Here is a 27,781-nt window from a genome sequence, read left to right as displayed (position 1 = left end):
GTTTTCCTTAACTGACTTCATACTTTCAGGTCTATTAAATCTCTCTTTGGTTTTACTTAGATTAACGTATCTGAGCTTCTCCCATCACAGCATCAAGAAGTTTGGCTGGTTAACCTGTCACAGGGTCCTAGAGGAAACATTTGTAGCTGGGTTCCTTTTACCCCCTGGGGTAGTTTCCCATTTTGCCTGGTGGGTTACCGCCTTATCAAGAAGTTATCTGTTAGCTTTAGTGAGCTTTGTGACACTTTCCACTCATTTCCCTGGCTTCCTGCTATTCCCTTGCTAGAAGAAACACTTCCAACCCCCAAAATCTCTTAATAAGATACCAACCTATTATGATCTCTTTCTGACCCCTGAGACCTCACCTGGAAGGTAGAGCTTGAATCAGACTTTACTGAGGAAGACTGGGAAGAAATGTTCAATAGAGTTTGTTCTACCTCCTCATTTGCTCGTTGGATATTGATATGAGGTTTTACACAGATTATATTTAACAAAAAACTGACTCAGCAATCTAGCTGCAAACACAGACTCCTATTCTTGCAAATCACACCCATATTTTTTAATCTTGCCTACGGATAGCACAGTTTTGGTTCTATTTTAGTACAATTCTTCTAAAGCTCTGAATGCTAAATTACATTTTTTGGTGTGGATTTGTCTGGTGTCTCTAAAAGACAGAGAAAGATTGTGTCTTTTTAAGGTGTGTTCTCCTCTGGAAGAGTCAAATTACACCTCCAGCCTCTTCTTCGCTGGAGGATTTGACGTCTTTTCTACATTTAGAAAAAATTAAATATACTTAAACGGTCCTTTGATGACTCATACAGAAATGTAACATACAATATATGTCCCAATATCAAGATTGATGTTGCCATATATGGCAACATCTTATAAGGGGATATATTTTTATCACATATATACTTCATCCGGAAATATGAAATATATTTAATTTATATATCAAAATATATTAATTAAATATATTTTAACAACATACATATAAAAGTTTAATGTGCTTATATATGTTTTTCTTGTTAATTTCGTATTAATTTTAAACATGTCTGTCTTCCCATTGTGGAAAAATGTATAGGCTAGACATACATACATAGTTGTATGTCAATATATGAAATACTTAAATAATCTGACAGGTTTCATACATATTTTTTTACATATGTGTTTTTATTTATATTTTCATATATTTCATACTGTATATGAAAATTCAACAATCAGTCTTTATGTAATGGAACATTCTCAGTTTTACGGCACATTGCATACAGTAACTGGTTATGTTTGAGTCATTTACCTCCCTGAACTTAATTATTAGTAAATTAGTCAGCTTTCATAGCGTACAGTATTGCTGTGTGGAGTACTGGCTGACAAGGAAGCATTATTAAACTGTTTATTTAATTTCTCTTATATGAAATATTATCTTGTGGGGGAGTAATCATCCAGCTGCAGCTTTGAGTGGGTGCATAAAAAAAGGAAAGAAATGAGGAAAAACTGCTGTGTCACTGAATAATGTTCTCAACAAAAGTTATCTGTTTGGGCTTTAACCCTGAAGCCACCACCCCAGGCTTCATTTGATGACTCACTTGACGCTGACGGAGTCGCCCATGGTAGAAGAAGGTGACAACAATGACCTAAATAAAAACAAAAGAAAAAAAAAGAGATCTAAGATACATGTAATATACATTTTATTTCCTTAACATGTATGTGTGTGTGTGTGTGTGTGTGTGTGTGTGTGTGTGTGTGTGTTTCATTTCTAGCACTGAGTATCTCAAAAAGCACTTTTTCATGTTGTTTTCTAGTTGTGGTTTGATTTAATTGTGTCATGGAAAATTCATGTCACAATGCAAAATTCATTTAATTAAGACATGTTAAATGTACACATACTCACACATGATACACATGTTTTGTTTCATTTAGGAATTTCTTCCATCCTCCATAGGTTTTGTTTTGTAGCCTGCAGACTCGAGGCAGGAGAGACAAAGAAGATAAAAGTGTTGATGCATGGCGAGAAACTCGGTTTGTCTCCCGCTGCTGCAGAAACAACTCAGCAGGATCTTTCTAACCTACATTTCAGTGCTTTAATGTCCAATACATCTGTAAGTATGTATCTGCAAGTAGCATATTACTGCAGTATTATTTACAGTAGTATTAACTGCTACACGTAAAACATAGACATATGGTCCATATATCATCGTGTGGTTAGTGCTGAATGTTCATGAGTATTTATTTATTTTGTGGCTTTATAATATATCAAGAATATCAAGTACTAGCTGTACCATTCTGACAACTTCAACTAATTTTTTTCATTTGCTTTTAGCACATACACATAACATTCACCATATGAAAAAGAGATATAAGTCAACACCAGCAGCAAGCCTGTGAACATATATCTATTTAACATATAAAAAATAAAGTCAAATAAATACAAACTGGTCGAGAGAAAAACTGAAAGACAAACTATGTGAGATTGTGACCAAGAGGATGACAGCCCTTAAACCTTAAAGGTCCCATATTCTACACTATTCTGGAGTTAAATTTGAAGTGTTGATACGTTTGTGGTTTTAAGAACTAAAAACCAACTCAGTGTAGTTTTGCATCTCCTCTCTCAGGCTTCTCTCTGGAGCTCTAGTAACAACAGGTATATGAGCCAATCAGAAAAGAGGATCTGAGCTTCTCTGATGATTGGCCGACTGTTTTCTGGGTAAAAAATTCTGGGTTTTTGAATAAAAATTCCAGGTAAACACTCAAATCCTGCAACATTGCATGGTGGGTCCAGGTGGGCGGGGCTTGGGGCGGGGCTGAGAGCAGTGACTGCTTTGTTGTGACATCACAAAGTTCCAGAAGTCCTGACGGCTGGTTTTAAGGCTCAGTTTCTGAATACAGGCTGTGTGCTTTAAGGCTTTAAATGCCTAAACCTAAACAAACTGTGACTGTTCCACAAAGTCAACTTGTTAATTATTGTTGTCATGTCAATGAAGCTACGTCTGTGCTGGTACACTCCTGTATGGACATGTCATAAGAAGACATGTGAACCCACAGCAACATGGATGGGTCCTCAACAACTAAATCCACAGCAGCAGGCAGTCAGTGATTTATCCACAATGTGAATATCGTCTCCACACACCACAGGAAACACACTCTGGTGGCTGCTGTATGTAGCTTAGCTCTGCTGATGACCAGCTAAGTTTTGGTTATAGTCTGATGGCTGGTGGTCTGGAACTTGGCCCTGCTGATTACGATCCAGATGACTAATTGATAACAAACTAACAAATGACTGTACTGATGACTTACATAATTCATCAAAGGGACTGATCAATGAAAGAAAGCAATTAGGATGCATCTGGCAAAAAATGCAAGTACTCAGGTAGGATTCAGCAGCCAAATCAAAAATAATAATAGAGGGTTTGGTACGTTACTTTTATTTCATGGAAATCTAATTCTTGGCTTTATGAGACAGAATCTACTTTAAAGCTTTCCGCTCAGAACCAGGGTTTCTCCTTTTCCCCCAGTAACCTCCAGACATGATTTAAGCATTTAAAAAGCATTTAGCATCTCAGCATGATTCAGTGTAATCTATTGCTCATGGGTTTGAAAACATGCTCCTTTTACTACCAGCTGATGCCACAAAAATTCACTGACTTTCTATCAGTGATGCTGAATCACAGCCTCAACCGGGGCTCTTCCCTCCTCATGATGTCACAGCCGTAACAGCCGCCTGCCTCCTAAAGCCGGCAGCAGGGGGGAGAAGTCAGTCACTGTACTGGGCTTCCCGCTGCAGAGCTGCACTCTGAATCCTCCCTGAGCATTTGTGTCAGACAGACAGAAGAGAAGAAGCAGCAGAGGACAAAACTACTCCTGGAAAAATATTATTAGAATAAAAAAATAAAAATTTAAGATAATTTTCCCGAATGGCACCGGTTCATGGGACCTGCAGCAGAAACATGGAGAGGTCAGACTGCGATATGAAAGGAAAGTCCAAGAGGAAGAGGAGGAGGAGGTGTAAAGGTAAAGGTTAGTAATTGCTTGTCTGTTAGTTGTTAGTTTGCTGAAGTTTACGTGGGAAATGCAACAGTAATACTCATATTAATGTGGTGGGTTTACAGTGATTTTATTATATCTGATTTTTTAAGATGGGATCAATTAAATTATCCTCTAAGCCTTTTTTTTTTTTTTTAAACTATTTTGGCATTTTTTAAATAATTGAACTATGAAATTCTTACACAGGCTTAGTTTTGCTCTGACATTAGATTTTGACTACATTACTTTACATCACAAAACATTCATTTGGCTGATGATTTTAAAAGCAACTTAACGATATTCATTCAACACTGCATTCAGGGAGGACCACACGTCATCAAACAGTTGTTACCTGGTATTTATATCACAAACGAGTTTAAATTGCTGCGATCCTTTTGTAGTAATTTTTATAATTTGTTTATAGTAACTTTATAACATTTGATGGTGTTTTGGAGGCGCAACCTTGACAACTGCTTTATTATTGTAACCATGATGACTTACATCCTCTAACCTTAACTAATTAATTGACTTAACCTAAACCAAACTGTGATATTTCCCTAAACCTAAATTGTTTTGATGCCTAAACCAAACCAAATCAGACCTTTACCATAGTATTGTCACACAATGAATAGGTTAGTTATTGATTATTCAGCAGTGATCCTTACCTGGTTAACAGTGGCATATCTCCAGCTACTTCAGGAAATGCTCCAATGAGTCGCATTAGGTGATTGGGCACAATTATATCTAATATATGCTAGGAATTGACATCAGCATTGGGACAGATAAAGTCAAGTTAGTGGATCCTGATCAGTTTCTGTGCAGCATATGACGCCTTCAATCTTCTCACTGTTTCATTTAAGGAAAAAACTTCCCTGGTGAACTTTGTCATTTTTTTGTATGTATTTAGTCATAAACCAAACTACTGGACAAACTGAAATTTTGACCTGATGATGTTCCTAGAGCAAAGTCAGGAAGTGTAGTTAAAATAACCAAAGTCATTACACGTCATCCTGAGGGGAAGATTTCACAACAATCCATCCAATAGTTTTACCATGAATCAAAAATATCAACCTCACTGTGGCTCAGATTAGCCACAAAATCCAAGTCATTAGGATGCATCATCTGGAGACCATGAACGTCCATGAATGTCAGATATTTCAATCTGAGCCAAAGCGGCTGACATAGCAGATACCTGCCCCTGCAATGGATGAAAATGGGAGAATCCCCAGGCAGCAGTGGTACAATTGTGATATACAACAACCAGTGACTACATAATAACTTAACTCCAAGGTAACAGAATTACAGAATATGAAGACAAAGCAAGTGGCTCTCCTTTGCTCCCATAGACATATGACCAAATCCAGTGTTCATCCTATCCTCAAATCTTCAATCTTCCTTCAAATCTCTGCTTCTGGATGAAACAAAGTCAAGATAGTGTGACTTTGTTTCTTCATATTTCACATACACTGTGTTCAAACAGACCAACACAGGCAGATCAGAGGCTCAACAGGTGGAACAGGAGTTATATGAAGCTCACAACACAGTATGTTTCACTCTCTATTTACTCTGCTTCATATGTATCATGTCTGTGCATAAATGTAATGATGCGGGCTCTGGCAATCATAATTACAGTCGTCCGGGCAACAAGTCAGCCTTTGAGGATTAAACTGGCATTGTTCTCCACATGCTAATCCTGAGTAAATGCAGCAGATTACTCCGTGATGGCTTTTGTATTAAGTCCAATGGTTATTCAAAGTGCGCTAAGCTTATTCCACTTTCATTAATGACCCATTGGCCTTTTTTTTTTTTTGTGCATCAACGCCAGAATGACCTCTTCTAGAAAATCATTACTCAACATAGCTCCTCAAATCCCACTATTTTAGGGCCAGGACTCACTTAGCTAATGCTTCCACTGTATCCGACGACGGGCGCCACTTTCATGCCAGCTGTCATTTTAGAAACAGAAGGCGGCAAATGTTTCTCAAATGTTTACAATAGAGCTCTGTGCGTGCACAACAGAAGGGAAACTTGTTGTGTGACTGATGTACTGCCTATTTATCCAACAGTAACTCAACAATGTTTATGTTTTTCTTTTGCTTTGGTTGACTGAGTTTTGACTCCACCTCCATGAACTATTCAATTATTTGCACAGAAAACAAAGAGAAAAAAGATGCAAGGAGTCACATGGTGTTACCAAGTTCTTTCTGTCAACTCTTACATGAAAATATTCTAAATAACTTTCCCATTTCATTTCGTACTGAGCCTTAAAAGTCCTTCATCAGTGTGAGATCATGTCCTTTATGTAACCCTGCAGCATCAGTTACCATAAAGGAACAGTTTGACATTCTGGAAAGTATACTTAAATAAGCTCTTCTCCTAACAATCTCTGAGAGGAGATGGGAAAAAATATGTAGCTTGGCATAAATACAGACATTTTGAAAAGATGTGAAAAGGAGAACTGGTATTTGTGTGCAGAAAGGGTTCAATAATTGTGATGCAAGAGCTGCAGGATGATGGATGCAGATAATTGGCACAATTCAATGAAGAGAGAAAATTCACAATGGAAAATAACCCAACCTGAGTCTGAAGCTTTACATTAAAAAATGGTGGCACAATGCTAAGTTACACATCTCAACATAAAATTTGGTTGAAAATTTAATTCTTTCTAGTTGCCTACATTAAATATAACAACATTTCTATGACAACGTCTTAATTTCATATTGTCATAAAGTCATGGGAATGCTGCTGCTCGTTAGGGAAACACACATGCTTTGAGACAAACTCAAATTAAGAACTTTCTAGATCAAAACAGTGAGAAACTTTATTTTAGCTCCTTTGTTACAGAAAACTCAAATTCTCTCTCCCTGTTAGGAATTATTGGACAGACTATTGAGTACATAATGAAATTATGCTGTTAATAAGGTTTTTTTTTTCTCTGTGCACAGATGACAGGATGAAGTTGTTGTGGGTTTTTCAGTAAAAATAAATTTTGCTATAAAATCCCCTTCTGCTGGCTTTTCAGTCAAATTAACAAACTGGCATTTGTTGGCTGTAAAGTCTAGTTGGAGAAATTATTTGATTGTCCTGCTTTTAGCGAGGATTATGATTCTGCAGCATGGAACAGACAGCTGCTGCCTGTGATGAGTCTGTCAGTAGATTTCTGATGACGCATCACGCGTTTGGACATATCTGTATATTGGATGCATTTTGGATAAGTGAGCTCCATCGTGCAGTCAAACTTAGTGGGGCATGTCAGTGTGCAATTTCACTGATGGATTCGGCAATCTCCACACTTCTCTGGGGCTCTGGCTTCATGAAAACATTAGCAATATGGTTTGTGTGCCCATTTAACTTAATTGCAGGGATGCTCAGTGGGTAAAGTGTGGTACTAACTCTGCAAGGGTTAGGGGTCCCATTTCTTCTGAAGCTCAGTGTGAGGGGAACTGCTGCTAACACTGACAAGGGTTGAGTTTTGATCCACACTGGGGCTGAAAATGCTGTACAAAGTTTACATAACTGATTTTCTGCTTCCTCTACAGAGCATTTCAATAGTTTTTCCTTTTAGTGTTTGTTTCCAAATCTTATAAACTAAACTTAAAACCACAAATACCAGAAAAAAAGATGAATGAGAATGATAAAGAACATGTCCTCTTATAAAATTCCTACTCTATTTCTCTGTCTCTGCCTTTCTCCTCATCTTGTTTGCAGATGTATTTATTATTATTCTAAGTGGGGTTGGGATTATTTATACCAGAGGTTTTCAAAGTCTGACACTGAAGGGTAGCTGCCAATTCAGCCCTGATTTCAGCCTATAATTGTACACATTTTGGCAAATCAACGCCATTAAAAGTATGAACTGTTATCAATTTCTGTTTGCTGTGTAGCCATGGATGTACAGACAACTGTCACTGGATTACTGTGAAACTGAAAAACCAGTTCTTGAATCATAAGGGGCGTCTTCTATCTAAGATTTCTGAGCAGGTGTACGGACATTTGTTCGTGATGCACATCAGACATAGTGATACACTAGAAAGTGTCACACTGAATCTAAAAGAGACTCTCTTCCTGTAAAAAAAAAACAAAATAGGTTGTCTGTGCAGCAGGTTGTTATGACCCATAGTTAGGTTTTGTTGCTAGGCCACCCATTCGTTCAAGGCAATCCAAACTCTTCTCTCACGTTGTCCCCCGTTGGTGGAACGCACTACCACTTCCTACCAGAGCAGGGGCGTCCCTCTCTACCTTTAAAAGACTCCTGAAGACCCAGCTCTTCAGAGAGCACCTTCTCTCCTAGCACTACAGGACAAATCTACACTTAAAGAATCATCACTAGCACTTATTGCACTTAACCTTGATTGTTCCCCTTTCTGTAAGTCGCTTTGGATAAAAGCATCTGCTAAATGACTAAATGTCTAAATGTCTAGGCGACATCTAGTGGTCGTAGTGATGATGACAGGATCAAAGGGAAAAGTGCGGTGACGTAGTTTATAGAGCGACAAAGTCCACGTCAGGAGGAGGTTGGGGTGGATGGATGAATATGACCCAGGAGAGCGGTGTTCGATTCCCATGTGACAGTAGTTGTTTCTATTATCCATGACTGTTCATTGTTATTACTGTTACCATGACAACAAAGATCGTCTAATGATGAACCCAAATCACCATCTTTTCCTAAACCTAACCACGTAGTTTTTGTGCGAGGGGTGTGATGGTTCGCCTAAATTACAGCAACAGAGCTCTAAGATATTTAAAGTCAGTTTTCGCCAGCTGATTCGCAAACATAAGATAACTTGACCTCGTGTTTTGGACCTGAGGATGGCAGCAGCAGATTTGACACCTTTGCAAGAAAGAGTTATTTTTCTAGTTTATCTTAGCCAACTGCTAACTTAAACTTGGCCTAGAATAATTAATTAGCTCTGTGGTTATTTTGTTTCTTAACCATAAAATTACAGGTTGCAGTAAGTTGGATGAGATCAGCAGAACTATATTTTTTCCTTATGTCTCATGCATGTTGTGGTGCAAGAAATGTACTGTGTCTGTGTTGGGTTTTCTGCTGTTGCCGTTTTGTTCTAACTTTTCACAACTTGCTTAAACACCTGCTTTTCTAAAGTTACAGAATCAACAGACATCACGATAATCTGTTTGGATATTAAGGGTCTTTTTTATGTCTGTTTCAGTCAGAGATGTTTTTGGGAAAATTGCAGTAAATTCTATTTAATGGTCCTTTCGTTACATTTGTTTTGGCCTGAGCGATCACAATGACAGATCCAAATACTAAACAAACCCATATGGGTATGAAACTCACACACACACACACACACACACACACACACACACACACACACACACTAAATAATGATGTTGAGAGTAAAAATATAGTATCTGCAAAACAAACCAGAACTTAATTCATCAGCTTCCATCAGAGAAGCTTCACTCAAACTGAGAAGTGGAATTTAGGAAAACCACAGGAAAGGACACGATTAAACTAATTAAGTTGCTTGATATGTGTACCTTGGTACTAAATAATATGGAAGTGCCTGAAAACAAGACAAACATGCACCACTGCACCACTGTGCTGCCCCGGTGGTTGTTCAAAGTAATTAAAGTGGACATGTGTATGCAGAATCGTTCTACGAATCCATCTACATGAGCATAGCTTTATATGACAATGGCCTCTAGTGGTGAAGGCTGTTGTGTCAGGAGCAAACATTGCCATCACATCACATTTGCAAACACTCATACATCATAGGTTTTGGCTTTTAATTTCTAGCAAAAGTAAAAAACTAAATGTTTAAATGCAAAATTTTTGTTGAATGAGAATATTACCTGATAGTGACATCGCTCTGTGGTTAGTGAAGGGACAGGAAATGGGTCAGGTGAAATTTTTCTCAAACTACGTGGGGGGAAATTGTAATAACTTCATTGTAATATTATATGTTAGCGATGTCATTATGAGCATGTTAGAACGTTTAAGTTAGCGTGCAGCTCAAAGCACTGCTGTGCTGTCAGAGCTGTTAGCGTGACTATAGACACTAAGACTTGTGACATACTTGTATTGCCACTTTTAGATAAGGAAATGATCTGAATTCTTCTTCCACGTCCTGTCACGAGTGGCAGGCTGACATCGTTGGTTACTGTAAGATGAAATTTAACCACTCATACAGCTTTACCCAGAACGTCAAACAAAACACACCAGACTCCAAAGAAAAAAAATTCAAATTCACAGTAAATGACCCGGATCTGCACCAAAATTTAATGGGTTCTTCTCCGGCCCATCACCCATCCTTCCACCAAGTTCGGTGCAAATTGGCTCAGTACACTTTGCATAATCCTGCTGACAAATAAACAGACACAGGTGAAAACATAACCTCCTTGGTGGAGGTAACAACAACATACAGCGTCACAGTCAGAGACAAATGAAACCCAATCTTTCAAACTGATAAAGTGACAGTAAGGCAGCAGGCGAGGGCATTAAAAGTTGAAACAAGGCCATTTTCAGCAGTCAACAGCCTGCCATAGATTATTGCTGTCATCTTTATTATCTCTCATTGCGATTTCATTGCACATTACCATATGTTTCAGGCAATAATTTCATCACTCATTTCCAAATAATGATCATCAGCCTGTTGATTTGAAAGCAGACGTTTAGCTTTGGCCGGCTTTGTTGCTTGAGTGTGATTTGATGAGATGCTGCACTGAACTAAATTTAGACTTAGACTGAGAGAGGCTTTGTAGTCTGTTCTCTCTGCGCGGGAAGGAAAATGATGTTTGACATGGATCTGCTGTGAAAAAACAAACACTCAGGTGCAACAATTACAAAAAAAGATAAATATGTAAATAGAGCATACTTGTAAATGTGGTTGAATGCAGTTTTCTAAGTTTCATCTCACATTTGCCAGCTCATGATTAACTGATTATTTTTGCACAGACAGACCACATCAAGTGTGAAGTGATTAACACATGAGCCTATAAAGTTATAATTGTTATGAAACTTTTTTTGCCGTCATTTTCTCCAACTGTGTAACCTTTAACTTACGTTGTGCTGATTGACTCTCCCTTGCACCTAAATTTTAGCAAATATCTGATCAGTTTCACGATGTACGTTACAGTTATAAAAGTCATAGTGACTGAATGTGTTGGTATTTTCCTTTTAATATGTTTATGACAATGGGATATCAGGTTTTTTAAATTCATGTGAATCAAAGAAGAAAAGAAGTCATCTAGTTTATGGGTTGTTTGTGAAGAATGCAAATAACGTTAATAACATCATTTGGGTGATAAGTTAGTGTCAGAGCTCTTGAAACTTTTCACCACAGAAACAGATACTGTTGTGCCAAAGACTTCTTACTTTAGTTTAATATCTCCAGCTAAAACTGGAAGTGGACAAAATAAAAAAGATGGACGGGCCACATAAGGTCAATGGCACAGCGTTGCATCACTGCTGGCTGTGGTCACCAGGACAACAAACACCTGAACACATCCAGCTGTGATGCTGGGAGAATTTTGAGCTGTATGCGAACCACAAACACATCCACATATTTGCTTTGAATAATTAATTTAATTGATCAATTGACTCATTATCTCAACTCTGAATTGTTCATTAGTGTAAGCACAGGAGGTGGACGAAATAAATACATTAATACATAACAAAATAAGCAAAATAACAAAGTAAAGCCCTGGAATAAATACATAGAACCTTCGAGAAGCTCTGGTTTGTTTATCAGCAAAAATATCTCAAAAACTGGTCAGTTTGTTTTTTTATGAAGTGTGATGTGGAGCCAAGGAATTGATGAATGAATTAATCATTTGTTTATGGCCACTTAGGGGCAGCAAAACAAACTACAACTAGATTCTTTACATATTATCATCTAATAAAGTTGCCATGATGAAAGCATTAGCATTTTCTGCACTACTCACTATTCTTTCTCTTGTGGTCAACTATGTTCACCAGATAGTCTTCATTATGACTTTTATTTATGATTAGTGTGTTGATCATGAGGCCTTGTAAACAAGGTAGCCACATCACTGAGCAGTAGGGTTCAAACCTGTATTAGTGATAAAGTTTCACATCGCTGTGAGCAGGGTTTGAACCTGCGCGGGGAAACCCCATTGGATTTCGAGTCCAACGCCTTAACCTCTCGGCCATCACAGCTTGTGAGTGTTAATAGAGGTTATCAGGAATCAGTTTCTGATCACAATTACCATGTACAAAAGAGCCAAAATAAGTCGGACTTCCAGTACAATATCTTAGCTTTTTAAGCCTTACGTTGTTTTCATACAGTGTCTAGTTTGAAAATGACAGCTGGTCTTTCTGACTTAACACCTCCTAGAGTTTATGGCTGTGAGAAGGACTTGAACCTGCATGGGGAGACTCCATTGGATTTCAAGTCCAACACCTTGACCACTTGGCCCTCACAGCTGCCTTGTTGGAGTTTTCTATCTATTTTTAGTACCTTTCTTCAGTCTTTACTGGTTTGGCCATTGCAGATGTTTTCATTGTTTGAATAAAATTACACATATATGACATAAATTGAAGGATCTCATCACAGCATAACAGTTTTTATGTTATACCTCTGTTAGAAAACAAAGACTCAGTGCACAGTCTTTGAACCTGCGCGGGGAGACCCCATTGGATTTCAAGTCCAACGCCTTAACCTCTCAGCCATCACAGCTACAAAAAAGAAGTGCAATTATGATTTCTACATCTAAAGGTGCAAAATAAAGGCAACCACATGAGTGTGGGAGTTTCTTTATATTCTTAAAGAGATTTTTCTTCTCATCCAAAAGCCTCCTCTAGTTTGTTAGAGTCTTAGATTGAGCATTGTTTGAATAAAATTACACATATGACATAAATTGAAGGATCTCATCATAGTGTAACAGTTTTTATGTAATATCTCTGTTAGAAAACAAAGACTAAGTGCACAGTCTTCGCTGTGAGCAGGGTTTGAACCTGTGTGGGGAGATCCCATTGGAGTTCAAATCCAACACCTTAACGACTCAGCCATCACAGATACTTATGACCATAATGCAACAGTAAAGAGCCACTGATTGGTTCACAATAGAAGTAATTTAGTTCAAACATTTTCTGATCCACCACAAGCAGATTCTTCTTACTTTAAGCATCAACTCTAGATACTCATAGAATACACCACCAGTCCAGGAGTTTGGAAGTAAAAGTCTTCCAAGTTGTTAAATTCTGCAAATTGAAGAAGCAGCAGCTCAATAGTGAGTCAATAGTAGTCATAAGAATGATTTCTGTCCCTATCCCCCATCCAGGCCATGGAAGACAGGCCTTAAATCGTATGTACGACTGTGCCATGTGTTTGTGATTTGTAAGCAGACTGTCTTGTTATTTTCATTCACTTTGGTGTGTTAATCAAACTTTTTCTTCTGTAATTGTGAGGGTCTTGTAAGGGCATGTATTTGTTTGTTTGTTCATATTTGTGAGCAGGAGCCATTATGTGCAAATGTTTATGTGTTCATCAACTCACTTGAATGTGCCGTCAGCAGTTTGCTCTCTCAGCCCGCCCACTCACCTACAGAGAGCTGATCAAAGCTCCAAGTGTGGTGTTATCAGAGCATATTTTCTCAGAGACGAAAGATAAAAAGATAAAAAGAAAAAAAGAAACAGAAGGAAGGTTTTGCTCTATTATGTTGAGTTAGAAGACTGTAGACCACATTTTCTTCAGATTCTTTGTGAGCTGAGAAGCAGTTGATTTATTCAACTTTTTACTTTAGTGCATCTTCTTACAACAAGAAATTAGGTCATTTGCTGTCTCAGCTCCACTACACAGACTTTCCTTACGTCCTTTAGATTGACTCCAAAATGATCATCAGGATTTTAAAGAGCATCTTCTGAAAATCCAATCCATCATTCAATATGCATCACAGTCTTTGGTCATCATGTTTTCTCAGAAAGCCAGAAAGTACAATAAAATCTAATCTTAAGCCGTGTTTATTGAAACAGAAGATCATGAAAGCTTCTATTCTCTGTAACCTCTGCATATTCAAGCTTCAGCATTTTATTAGATTCATTCACAGATAGACAATTAGATAGATAATTGTGACTCTTGCAACTTAACCATGGGACAAAATTTATTATAAATTAAAATGTGACAGCCTTGCCAAGTACTTGAATCTGAATGTGTTAAACATTTAAGCACAGAGTTTTACAGGTTGCAAAATATGGATTTGGGTTTTAAGCCTTAATTCTTTTGGGCTACTATTTCAATCAGGAGTTTTAGAATCTCTTAACCATATTGAACCCCACTGTACTGCTAAGTTATTTGTTGGCATCAGTTCCTCCAGAAAAGTCCTTGCAGTTTTTAATTTTGGGTTCTTTCAAGGGTTTAGTATTCTAAGTAAGTGCTGTTTAAACTTGAACACAGGTATTAGGCAAGGAGCACCCCCACAACACATCAAACTCTTTCTTCAAATCATAGGGTGGACATCAGTCTAAAGGGGCAAATCTAGATGAACATTCAACAACGCTGTGAGCAGGGTTTGAACCTGCGCGGGGAAACCCCATTGGATTTCAAGTCCAACGCCTTAACCTCTCGGCCATCACAGCTGACATTTACCTATTGTTTCACTAGATCGTATAGTCATTGAATGATGAACATACGCCAAGAGAGATTTGGCATTTCTACGTCTTGCAAGCTTCCTTGGTTGTGTATTGAACAACCACACAAAAAGTGCATAATATTTCTTCCACAACAGTGACCAAACCACTTGCATTTCTTACCGCCTCTTAAGAACACGTTTTAAGAGGTGGGTAGTTTCAAACAGTGACAGACTTAAGAACACCCTTCGAGTGTGTAGTGTCTTAAATCGCTGTGAGCAGGACTTGAACCTGCGCGGGGAGACCCCAATGGATTTCAAGTCCAACGCCTTGACCACTCGGCCATCACAGCTACAAAAGAAGAGCATGACTATGATGTTGATATCTAAAGGTACCAGTTAAAAGGCAACTGAACTTTCTTTATATTCTGATAAATCTCTCTCTTTCCATCCAAAAGGCTTCTGCAGTTTGACTCACTGGTGAAAAGTCTCTGGCATTTACCTCTGACAGCTCGTTCACACCTTTAACATCTTTTGAGGTCAAATGTCGATCATTAGTCCGGCTGGTTGTCTGTGACAGTCATTACAGTCGCACCTGGCTTTCTTGGGATTGACATAATTTTCTCTAATTTGTTTTCAAACATAACTTGTTAATTGGTTTTGGCTTGTGTGAAAACAGTCAATTGAACTCTGCTGAGAATCAAACAACCTAGACCACTTGAATATGCAGGCGTCAGTCCACTTCCAAGCAAAGTCAGGTGCAGTTTTTTGAGGTGTCAGAGAAAAGATGACCAAAAACAGTAAATTGTCATAGTAGATACGTGATTGTAGCATGAATTCAAAAGCCTAACTACTGATAAAATTTACCTGCTAATTATGGGAACAGTTGTGTAGCCAGTGGTACTACAAATGCACACAAAAATCAAAATGAACAAAAAAGACAGCAACCTTATACTCAAAAAACCCAAACTCGATTAAAAGACTGCTTTAAAAGCCAAGCTGCAAAGATCTTTGTTGTATAATGTCATTCTGAAGAAGCTTCAGGAAGGCTTTTTCTACAGTTTGCATAAAATATTAAATGTTGCTGTGAGCAGGGTTTCAATTTATGATGGGGGTCCCCATTGGATTTCCAATATCTTATCCACGCTGCCTGCACAGTTGCTTTCTTGGGTAAGCTTGGGTAGGGTAGGCCACCCAAATTTCCTTAATTTCTATAGAAATACCTGTAAGTTCATTGTGTTGCAAAAATACCTTTTAGTAGGGTTACTACACGATAAAACACCTCTGCGTTCAGGCTCATACAAACACCAGGATATTAAGTGATATTAAGTAATACATAACAAGGGTCTAGGAAATCTTATCCAGTGAGGAAATATTAACCCAAACTTCCACGATTACAAATATCATTACTAATACTGAGGCATTCGATAGAGAAATTATGACTAAAAGTTTCCATATTTCTTTGCCCTTGAGGAAAGACAGTCCACATTACAAGTAAATGAAACCCGCTTGCCATTAATTACGCTTAGCAAATGAGATTATCCACAGCTGTCAGACCACACACACACACTGGACAGCGAGCGGGTGCTTTTTTGCTTCCCCCCTGCCATGCCTAATTTCATTATTCTATTAAATAAGCTTCATTAACAGTGGCTGGATGGAGAAACTCTGCTTCTAAGGTTTGATAAACACAAGCACTGTAATAATATCAAGTGATGCAAGCTTCCTGTTCTCATTTCTGCACGGCTCTTTTGTCTCAATCCATTCTCTCTTCGTACAGAGAATTGTAGTGTTTTGGCTCCAAGTGACTGTTCTGCAATACTTCGCAAAACTTTTTTTTTTTTTTTTTTTACTATTTGTTCTCAGTGATGCCCTTTCTAGACCAGATAAAAGAGTAAAATGAGCAATGCAAGTTGAAACTGAAACATGCAGTTCCTCTTACTTTTTACCAGATGATTGTCACAGTCGGTGATGTCACACCACTGTGATGTGACTGGTTAAGGTGTTGGACATGAAGTCCTATAGTATCTCCCTTCGCAAAGGTTCAAGTTCTGTTCACAGCGATGCATGACTTTAACAGTTGTCTTGCCAGTACACCTCCTTCTAAATAAACACTACTGGAGTCACACCCCCTGCATGAAGTCACAGACACCTCGATTTACACCCCAGTTCTTGCAGTCTGCAGAGAGAGTTCTCCTGAAAGCTGTGATGGCCGAGTGGTTAAGGCGTTTGATTTGAGATCTAATGGGGTGTCCCCCGCGCAGGTTCAAACCCTGCTCACAGCGATATCTACTGTCAGTGCTTGTTGTGCAGATGTATCAATTGATCAAGCTCAAAAAGAATGTAAACTCTAAACATTTTGATGGGCTCTGCCAGTGTTGAGCAAAAAGCAAGCCTCACTTTGTGCAATTCTATTACAAACGGAAAGAAAAGAGACAAGTTCAGATATATTGTCACAACTCTTTCCCAGGACCATAGTTATAGCCACATCTAAATTACTGCTTCAGTAGCATCAAAACAATCTCAGTTTATAACGTATCTTTTGACAGCAAGCACAAGGGAAATCAGAGTCTGGAAGTGTTCAAACTGCAGACAGCCAAGCAAATCCCTCTGATCATCCAAGAACCATATCGTTGATCATTCAAGCAATTTATCAGGTATCATCACCCCCAATAATTAAACATCAAATGACAACCAGCCAAACCACCTACAAAGGTGCTCTGGCCAATTCAATGGGATTGCAGTTCATTCATTCAGAGAATCACTTCTGTGCAACAACATGCCATTTTTAAATATCCCATGGAACAACACAGAGACGGAGCCATTTTTAAGAAGGAGGAGGAATGATGCCAGTGAACAGCAGCCTACCATGGATGAACCAGGAGGTGCATTGTTTGTTGTGTTGTGTTCATTGCCATCACACCTTTATAATGTCATGCTACTCATCTCGCTGACGCAGCTATCACCATCCAGCATACACCCCACCTACCAAGTAAGGGTACTGTTTGTAGTCGGAAGGTCTTTTGTAGGTCTCTTGTAGTCTGCAGATAGCCCTCACTTTGCAGCTGTGATGGCCGAGTGGTCAAGGCGTTGGACTTGAAATCCAATGGGGTCTCCCCGCGCAGGTTCAAACCCTGCTCACAGCGAAAGTTTACCAATAACCTTTAAACAAGGTTATGCTTTGCCATGATGGTAGAGCTGCTGTGCCACAGGGAACATCTCCATGCTACCATAGATCACTGGGGCCACACAGAAGACCCCAGGGCTTATTTGGAAGACGTCTTCCAAACACCAAATTGATCTTGTCCAACACCACAACCTACATTCAACCAAATGTCAAGCTCAAACAATATTGGTGGCCAGCTGCATGCCTGAAGGGATTGAAAACACTTAAGTCATATCCTCTGCATTATTTCTAGGGACTTGGGTGTTTTAGCCACCCCTCATTTTGACTTAATATTTTTTAAAGCTACAGGTGGCTCCATCCATCACAGATGAATGACATAATGAGTCAGATGCTAATGCTGTCAACCACATATTCACATATTAGACCCAAATATGTACCTACCTGTGTTGGAAAACAGCTGCAACTTCATCCCTAAATTGCTGCACAAACCCATTTTACAGATTTGCTTGTGAGAGAGATTACAGGTAGGTTACGCAAACAATTTGTCATGTTGCAACCTGGGTAACCTCTAGTTAAATCAAATGCAGATTGTAATACTGCAATTCATAAATGGGTGTGAGTTAATGAAGTGCTACTTGAGAGACAGAGAGAATGTGTGTGTGCACATTTGTGTGTCTACCAGTGAGGGGAAATTGAGTGAGAGACGAATGGAAAAAGCAAAAATGACAGCAAGTGTGAGAAGGTGCGAGGGCTTAGCCGATGTAACCCAAAGACAAACACAGTTATTATCTTTTTGGTCCTAAAATAAATGGCCCCATTAGCTGCGATGATGCAGGTCATTAAAACACCTCCAACGTGCACCTGCCGCTGCCTTCAGAAGCTCCAGACTCACATCATTACATTCACATCCCATCTCACAGCTCCCGCTCATATCAACCCACCACTTAATGGCATCACACGCCTAATATAACTGCAAGGTGCAAGGTTAATGCAGAACAGTTTAGTCTGCACTCTTCATTATTCTAATGACTTTTAGTTTGCATTGCAGTGCCCTCCAGAATCGCCAGTCACCATGGGTAAAAACAGGCCAAACGGACAGTGAAATTATCCAACAGGAAGTCAGAAAACATGCATATTCCATTTTATAGCTATTATTTTAGAGGTAAAACAAGTTATTTAATATCAGTATGGTTTTTCTTCAGTTTAAAAGTGACTTTCAGTAAAATTTATTACAATTTATATCAGTTTTTCTCTCATTTCAAATGATTTATGTATTTTATAGCTTTGTGCTGCTTGTAATCTTGGTAATATTGAAATTTAGAATAATAGTATAATATATTTGTGTTTGCCTGAAGGTAAAATCAAAATTAATTATTTTAACCCAAAATACTTATGTTAGAAAACAGTTGCAGTTCCAGTACACCAGCATATACAGATAGTTATGGCCTTAACAATGAATAATGAAGTGTCTTGAAACTGTGCATTGTTTTAATGTTGATTCATAATATTTATACTTTCAGCAGACAGGCATTAATATTTTAGATACAGTAGATATCAAAATATAATTGCCACTCTGGCCCATATTTCTCTATGTTTATGTGTGTATGAGGTGTGTGTATTCTGCCCCACATGCACTGCTAAACAAAAGCTGGTAAATGGTGGCAGGGCACCAGATTAATCTAAATGGGGATGAATGGGGTCAGTGGTTTCGGGGGCCAGCAGAGATCAGGAGATGATCAGTTACAGTGCTCGAGTTTCCTGAAGCCAAATCCCAAACTCAAAAGATGTGGAAAATATAATACAGTAAGTTGTTGAGTCTGGAGCACAGAGGAAACATCTGCACATAAACATGTGTGAATATACTTTGGGTTTTTAGCAGGATTTTAAAAATAGGTACCCAAATCGAGTGGATGATTCTCTTCTAGTTCAAAATCCCCTCCGTGTAGGTTTTCAGAGTGAAATCTTTGCAAGAGACAAGCACTGCAGATATTGTCATGCTGACAGGGTATTCCTGTATGGCTATGGTGAGGTGAATTTATTGCAGTGATGTTGTATTTAGACTTGAAAAAGTCCGGTCCTGTCCCGGTGGTTGTGAGTCTCACTGAACACAGAAGTTACCTTTTTCCTTGACAGCATCTGCGCGCACACAAAAAGCTCACGACAGCCGAAGACACGTTGCCTTTCTAAACTGAAAAGAACAGAGTGATGCAGACGAGACATCAGCCCGATCATGGCCTGATCCCCTGAACAAAAATAAGCATCCAGACAACAATTTGCTGCTGTATCTTGTGTAGTGTCATAGAGGAAGATGTCATATTGTGTGTCTAGGATGCCTCATCAGGCCCTGAAAGAAGACTAACATGTCAGAAGTATATTTGGCGCTGTGATGCTTCAGAAACCATGGTCGTGTTGACATTTCTAATCCTGGAAGTTTGTCTCTGGTCCCTGATCACCTTTTGTATCTCATGCAAGAGGTAAAGGGTTGATTCTAATGCATCTCCCCTCCACAGGGCAATAATCTCAGGTGCCATGTTCTCCTAATCTGATGTAACAACATGACAAGATTAGTACCAAGATACAATAATTATTATTTCTGTGATGGGAAATATGACAGCATATTTCTTGTGCATTTATCCTGGTCAAACTAACCCAAGTTCCTTTCAGACCAGTGTTTTAAAATCCTTATGTTAAATCAAAAGAAATACACAGTAAATGTTAGTAATATCACATATGTAATGAAAAGGATTATAAATGTGTATGTTCTTGTCTTTGGCAAGTATTTGGTAACGTAGGTAACACCACATTTGGAGAAAGCTGGTGACAACAACAACAAAAAAAACAAAAAAAACACCAATCACACCAAGAACACTGCTTTTCATGAAACCCTTGAACCTCTCACTAAATCTGCGGAAATCAAATGAAAAACGATTGTGCTTGATTCAAAAACTGTGTGACCGGGTTAATAAGACAAAGCTCCTCATGCAGTTTAAGCCCCTCGATGCTTCCTGTCTGAAAACCTCCGTCCTTATCACAGACACCTTTCAATTACCCCAGCTGGCTCTAAGCTGAATGTCTGTTTGTTTTCGTTCCAATCTTTTAGTGGGAACTCTAATGGGCACCCCGGCCTCAACCGTTACGTTTGCACTATCGCCATAAATGTGTTTACTTCAGTCCATTTCATTACTTCCATGGATGGGAGTGAATATAAAACTGTGCTGTATAGGCATTCAGAAACATGACTGTAATTGGGCTCATTTCAGAAACACAAAAATCAGAGCGATGAGCTGTTTTATTTAGTGTAGGTACATGGAAGTGAAAAGCTGCATCTTTCCCTTTATGATACTGTATGACCGTTGCGTCATGCTGTGGAGAAAATGCTCAATCATTTCATGCGTTTGTGATTTTGTTTTTCAGAACGAGGCAACATGTTATCAACCCTCATCAGTCCCATAAGACACTGGGATACTGGAGCATCATCAGCTGAAGATGCAGACAATTCAAGTAAAGCTTTTTCCTTCTTGCACTTCAAAAAATGTTGAGTTTTTTTCTGCCAATAGAACTTCATTTTTCCATGTTCTGCTACCATTGACAGATTACCATAACCAGGGTAGCACAGGGCCAAGTGACCTACACACATTATGTATTACAGTATGTTGCAATTGCAGTACATTCATTATTGCTGTTTGTTTTTTTTTGGTTTTTTTTGGTGTTTTAAAACTTTGCACTTTGCAAACCAGCCCAGATGGACTATTGGCTACTTAAATGACATTTTTAGGCATGCTAGCAGCATGTTAGCAGCATGCTAGCAGCATGGCAGTGTTGGTCTGCAGATCAGTTGGTTCACCATTTTGATCCAGACTTGGACCAAATACATTAAAAACTAATGACTTTCCCATCAGCTCCAGCTCTGTGTTGAGTCGGGAGCAGATGACGGCTCTGCTGAATATTTTACCTGCTAAACATCAGCAGGTTAGCATTATCTTTGTGAGCATGTTAGTGTGTTGGTGTTAGCATTTAGCTCAAAGCACCACTTGCCTAAGTACAGCCTCACAGAACTGCTAGCATGGTTGTAGACTAACTGGACACGATGGGAATGAGCGAGCAGACAAACATCAGATTATTTTAGCATTTCCCAATAAAGATATCCTAACCTGCTATTTGCTGCAGTTTTTTAAAAATGTCTTTTTAAGTTATACTGTGTTCTAGATTTAAATTTGTGAATTTAAAACGGACAAGTAGCCAGGTGCTAGCTAGATTGTAAGATAACAGTAGCCCAACCGACAGTAACTGACAGTTGGCAGCTATTTGTAAGTTCTGTTATTGCTGCATAGTCAGTGTTAGCATAAACAGATGTTTACTTACCAGTCTTAGCAAGAGCTTCAGCCATCGATGTGTTAACAAGACAAGTTAAAGCACAGCCTCTGAGCAGCTGCTTCTTCAGAGCAGACGCTGAAGTGACCCAGGCTCAGGAGGCGATCACACGCCGACGGGGCTGGAGCTAACTGGTTAGCATGCTAACCGGTTAGCATGCTAACTTCAGTAGTAGTCAGAAGCAAAACAAAACAAGAGGGTTGCTTTCCAAGTAAATAATGAAGTTTGACACTGAACTCACAACATTTGTTCTAGCTGGTTAAGTAAACAGCTGTTAATGCTAACATTGGCTACATAGCATGAAGCAAAACTTATAGCTCCTTTAATCAATATCTCTCTTCATTACAGCCCATTTAATGAACATATAAATGGTGTACATATAAAAAGTTATTTAAATTATTTATTTGAAATTATTAAAACATACTAATTTTCCGAGGTAGAAATTACAAGCGGTAAAAAAAAAAAAAAATCATCCCATCATCGCGCTACATCACTTTGTTGTGTATCTGGACAATTTTTCACACTCCATCCGCTGGAGTTTGCTCGTTCGTTGTATTTTAGGAGGAGCTGTTGTGTTGTTACTTATAAACAAACCCTGTTTGCACATAGTTCTGACCTAAATAAATCATCACATCACTCCAGGGACCTGTGCACATGCCCGTGTAGTAAACCATCCATGTGCAAATGTTGGGACCTACCACCGACATATTTCACCCTAACAAAGTGCACTGTGATTCCAACCAAAAAAAAAAACCTACATTTTCCTTATTGTTACTTTTCATTTTCCCTGTTATGATTTTTATCTGTCAACAGGTACAAGCAGTGTGGAGGTGAAAGAGAATCAGGAAGATAAAATCCAGGTGGACTGCGACCTACTACGAAAGTATCATCCGTCAACTTTTTGCACAACTTTCCCCAGACACGGACCAAGAGCCCTGAAGAGGAAGCAGCCGTTGGTGGATGGAAAAGACCGGCTGCTCTACCAAAGCCACCTGACCCATAAAAGAGCAGCCTGGGCTGTCACTCAGAAGAACGCTCTGGTGCAGCTGAACGAGCTACGACCTGGGCTGCAGTATGAGATCATCTCCAAGACCGGCCCCCTGCACGCCCCGGTGTTTTCTGTAGGCGTAGAGGTGAATGGTCTCCACTTTGAGGGTCGAGGACCTACAAAGAAGCAGGCCAAGATGAGGGCTGCAGAGCTGGCTCTCCGGTCGTTCATCCAGTTCCCAAATGCCTCCCAGGTTCACGCTATTATGGGGAACTTCACCAGCACACCTATGGATTTTACAGCAGATAAATTGGACATCCACGATGCATTCCTCAAAGGGTTTGAACCATCACTGTGCGAAAACTGTGATCTCCTGCACTGCAGCACAGCAAAAAAGGAGGTTTTCTCCAGCATTTACAACCACAAACGACTTGTTCAACTCACACTGGACTTGGTCTCCTCAACAAATCCAAAAAGACGAGCCCTCAGCACCTCACTTTTAGAGCACCTTAGCCCGGTGGCACTGCTCAACGAGCTGAGACCAGGACTCAGGTACATGTGCCTGGCAGAAAGAGTTCATGGCAGGCTGATGAGGAATTTTGTGATGGTGGTTAGGGTGGAGGGCAGAGTGTTTGAAGGGTGTGGTCATAGTAAAAGACTGGCGAAGGCACAGGCAGCAGCAGCCGCCCTGCAGTCTCTTTACAACATAAGTCTAGGACCAGAGAGGAAGGTCGTGGGCCTCCAGGGCAGCAGAGCCAAAAACCAGCTACCTCAGGTGAGTAGGACTGCCGTCCGTCATCACCACGCAGGAAATGAAATTAAAGATGCCTTTTCATGAACTACAAAGCACACTGCATTTGACATGTTCAGACTGTTGGGACATAGTGTCACCAAAACAAACATCATAACAAAACTGTACTGTAGAAGTATGTTCTTCCCATAAATAGTCACGTGACTCATTTGTAGACAAAAAGGTCTGATCAGTACTTCACAGGTCATAGCCAGAGCTGACGCTAGAATGTGCAGAAAAGTACATTTACTCCAGATCCAGTGTATGAGTGTCCTTCACATGTTTCCCCTCACTTGGAAAGACCATGAGTCAGCTTCAAGCAGCGACGCTGAATTTGTCCCTCATCTCTTTAGCTTTCACCAGTCTCCTAAATGATCTGGATAAATGGGTCTGAGGTGTGCCGTATGCTACCAAATGGAGTGTGCCGCACATCAGCATGACCATCATGTCCTGAGGCCTGAGAGCAGGATGGCGTCCTGGATGCTCATCTGTAGCATCTAAACAACTTCATTATGTATCTGAGCCTCTGAGAATTGTCCTCGACGTCTTTTGCTGTCGTGCTTTATGAATACAAGAAGATTTGTCTCCTGAGATCGGCTGAAGGAAGAGGGGGGGGGGGCTTAACATGGCAAATGCAGAGCTTCACCGTCATTCAAATATGCAAAGGAATATTAGAAAGATAGACATGTATATCCTTTATGAAACCCTGGGGCAAACTGATGAGAGAATCCGTAGACAGGAAGATGCAACAGTAACATTATGGATGAGAAAAAAGATTTCGATGCTCTGAATTTGAACTAAAAGGTGATTTTACACTGCTGCAGGCTGACACACCAAAACTTAATGACTGAACAATTTGCCGAAGCTTTCCTCCTCCTCTTTGTCTAGAAGCCAATTTTTTTCTCAGCCCCTGCAACTCATCATTTAGCCCCCCCCCCATATGAACTGTCTGTCAGGCGGCGTGACGCATTAATGAACATTATTACACCACATTAGGGATGAAGGAGGAGCGGCAGCAGACCAAGGAGATTGAGGTAGAGCGGGTAGGCGGTGTGAAGAGCATAATAATCTGACAGATAATTGTTTAACACACTCATTACACACGACCTTGTGCCACTGTCATCCAGAAAACATTGAGCAGAGAGTTTGACAAAAAAAAAAAAAAATCAACTGCATGTTCCTACAAAATAAAGTGAGACATTACTGAGGTCATGTCTGGGTAATATTTCAAGACTGCTGGCGTGGTAAGTGACATGAAGAGTTTAAATTTTACAATTATACACATATGCTAATTATGTTTTTTTAATGAAAATATGTAATTTGACTTTCCACCAAATTATACAGCTAGAAAAGGCTTTTTGCCAAGGCTTTTAAAAAAGCAATATCTGAACCATAATATAAGTAGATAGAAAGCAGAGAATAAAGAATGGGAAACTTTGGGGGTTTAAAAAAGTTAATGCCTAGTTATACATTTCTCAGGTGGGTGGGGATGTAATCTCATGGCTTAAATATCACTAAAATCCTGGATACAGCCCTGTTTGTACACTCAGACATGGTTAACAAAATGCTTAAGCTAATCCTATAGGGACAACAATGTGCAAACATTTTGAGTAGTGAGAAACCAAATAAAAGGTCCATTCACTGATTTTTGGGCAGATTATAACAGTAGTATAATATAGTATTGTACGATATAGAGTACAGTATTGATACTCTTTTAGCTCTGTTTTTGGGCTCCACCATCTGTGGGAAATATCACGCTCCACTATGTTCAGCTGGTCTCTAAATGTGTCGACTTGTTGCAGTGTTTCCATATTTGACAGACAAATAGTCGCCCACTCAGAGCCTAGAACCCACCTTATTTTAAAATCAAATGATTTAGACATTGATTCAGTCAGTTATATGACCATGAAAGTGTTGCCATGGACACTGGGCTACAACTTGAATGTTGTATTTGTTAGCCAATATTTATGTACATTTTGCAAATTTCAGCATGCCAAATGTTCTGTCAACAGTTCCTGTTTACATGTGTACAGTTTGATGTACTGACAATGAAATGCTCAACAATGACATACTTAAAAACTTAAAAATCTGGGGATTTGCAAGGACCAACTCTTTTCATTTCTTTATGGACATTTGGAAATTTAAGTCTCACTGAATCTAACAAAGACATGTATCATGTCTGTGTGTTCAGATATGACAGAATTATGAGTCAGATTAATGACACAAATTGAAAAAATTTGGGTGTTAAGAGTTTTTATCGTAGCCAACCTTCAGCAGGTCAAACTACAGTGACTACAATAACTAACTTTGATCACCTGCAGACACCTGAACCTGCCTTTGCCTCACCTCTCTCCCTCTGCTCCTCCCCTATATAATAAATCCAAATTTATAGTAGATGGAAACCGCCCTACAAAAAGTGGCCCAAATTATTACTGCTTCCCTAAGAAAAAGAAGAATTTGTTACCCAAGAAAAAGCAGCACAACTGGGGCCAAAAAAACAATGGCCCAGTGCTGTGTGGTGCTGGTGTATGTGCAGTTACATGAATAGACAGAAAGTTTGGGAAATACACTTGTTCACTTCCTTACCAAGAGTTAGACAGGAAGATTGATACCACTGTCATATCTGTCCATTAAATGCAACAGTGAGGAGCTGGTTAGCTCAGCTTAACAATGTAAGTGACATTTGCTTAAAAAAAAAAAAAAAAAACTCCAGTTTCCAGGATTTTTAGTTGTAATTTGTGACCAGTTTTTTAAAAAAAATTACATTTTCAGTAGGAATAAATTAGCTTGGGCTCAAAGCCACAGACAGAGGGGAAGTTAAAAGCTTTATGAGATGGACTAACTGATTTGGGTTTTATGAACAATATGAAAATATAACTAGCTTTATCCTTTAAGTGGCACTCAATGGATTCAGAATCATGTTATCATCAGTGTCTTAAGCGTCTTCTCATTAACCTAAAGTGGACCACATGAAACATGCAGTCACTACTCTCATTAAATGTTCTTCATCGTGTATCCCTCAAGTCATTAAAGCATAAAACATGGCTTCATTCTTATGGTTTTTCTGATGGGGGTGATCATGTATGAGGGTGTAAAGTTTCAGTGTGAGTCTAGTTTACCCACCAATCTCTTAAGAATTTATCAAAGATTAATTATTTGCAGCTAATACTGGGCTCAATCCAGACTCTCAAATATTTCATTTGCTTCCTCCAAACTGAGGAAAGAGATGGGCTGATCGGTTTTATTTTCTCTCAAATATTCAGCAGTCGTGTTTAATACAAGAACATTCAGCACAGCTGGTATTTTTATATTATCTCGTCTGAGGCATCACTGATCCTCCTCCTGTTAAAACTCCACAGGCTTGTTTTGTTTTGATGCTCCTCCTGACTTGTACTTGAACCTTGCTGCATATGGAAACTACCTGTAACTTCCTGATGTCTGCCACAAGAGTGACACTGCTCTAGAAATATAATTAGGCATATTTTGACAAGTAGGAGTGCAACACCTCTTCCTCCGCAGACTGGGGGAGTTTAGAGGGAGAAAACTCTCGGCCATCACTGACAGACTGTCAGAGTCCGCGCTCGCGGTCCAGACGAATGTCTCAGCTCTTGGTGCATCTCTGCAGACTTTGTCTGAAAGTTTGTGTGTTTTCATCGGCTGTCGTCTGAGGAAAATAAGACAGCAGAAGTCACAGTGTCCTCAGGTTTAAATATAGGTTGAACAGAAGTTTCTCCAGCCAACTTATTAGGAACATTAACAATCATGAATATTGCGTAAATAGAGGTTTATATAGATATAGACATTTGCGAATATTTCATAATCGAAATAGTCATGATAAACCTTGTGAAGCATTTATTTACTTTATTTTATAAAATGTTCATTGTTCTAACATATTTTCTTTTTTGTCTTATGTTTTTTTCCTTTCTGTTATCTT

At 39.1% G+C, this 27,781-nt stretch overlaps 1 protein-coding gene and 5 non-coding genes across 8 annotated transcripts in view; 3 read left to right on the top strand and 3 right to left on the bottom strand.

Annotated features, from left to right (window-relative positions):
- Window positions 1-3,526: 3,526 nt before the first annotated feature.
- Window positions 3,527-27,781, top strand: part of LOC139629746 (double-stranded RNA-specific editase B2-like) — a 33,842-nt gene continuing 9,587 nt past the window's right edge. Inside the window, exons 1-3 of one of the 3 annotated variants that reach the window (XM_071492546.1) lie at window positions 3,527-4,005; window positions 21,113-21,199; window positions 22,883-23,832. In XM_071492546.1, coding sequence (XP_071348647.1) covers window positions 3,909-4,005; window positions 21,113-21,199; window positions 22,883-23,832 — 1,134 coding nt within the window. In that variant the 5' untranslated portion in view covers window positions 3,527-3,908. The other 2 variants (XM_071492545.1, XM_071492547.1) reach the window with 2 other exon arrangements.
- On the bottom strand, window positions 12,082-12,163 carry trnas-cga (transfer RNA serine (anticodon CGA)). Its single transcript has one exon. It is a non-coding gene; the product is annotated as a tRNA-Ser (tRNA).
- On the bottom strand, window positions 14,500-14,581 carry trnas-uga (transfer RNA serine (anticodon UGA)). Its single transcript has one exon. It is a non-coding gene; the product is annotated as a tRNA-Ser (tRNA).
- On the bottom strand, window positions 14,843-14,924 carry trnas-uga (transfer RNA serine (anticodon UGA)). Its single transcript has one exon. It is a non-coding gene; the product is annotated as a tRNA-Ser (tRNA).
- Window positions 16,774-16,856, top strand: trnas-uga (transfer RNA serine (anticodon UGA)). Its single transcript has one exon. It is a non-coding gene; the product is annotated as a tRNA-Ser (tRNA).
- On the top strand, window positions 17,636-17,717 carry trnas-uga (transfer RNA serine (anticodon UGA)). Its single transcript has one exon. It is a non-coding gene; the product is annotated as a tRNA-Ser (tRNA).

This window comes from Trachinotus anak, unplaced genomic scaffold (genome assembly GCF_046630095.1).
Source record: "Trachinotus anak isolate AG129_WGS33_773 ecotype Australia unplaced genomic scaffold, CSIRO_AGI_Tana_v1 ptg000012l, whole genome shotgun sequence".
In the NCBI taxonomy this organism is placed as follows: Eukaryota; Metazoa; Chordata; class Actinopteri; order Carangiformes; family Carangidae; genus Trachinotus; species Trachinotus anak.
The sequence above is the reverse complement of the archived record's forward strand: the minus strand, read 5'-3'. Positions and strand labels throughout refer to the sequence as shown.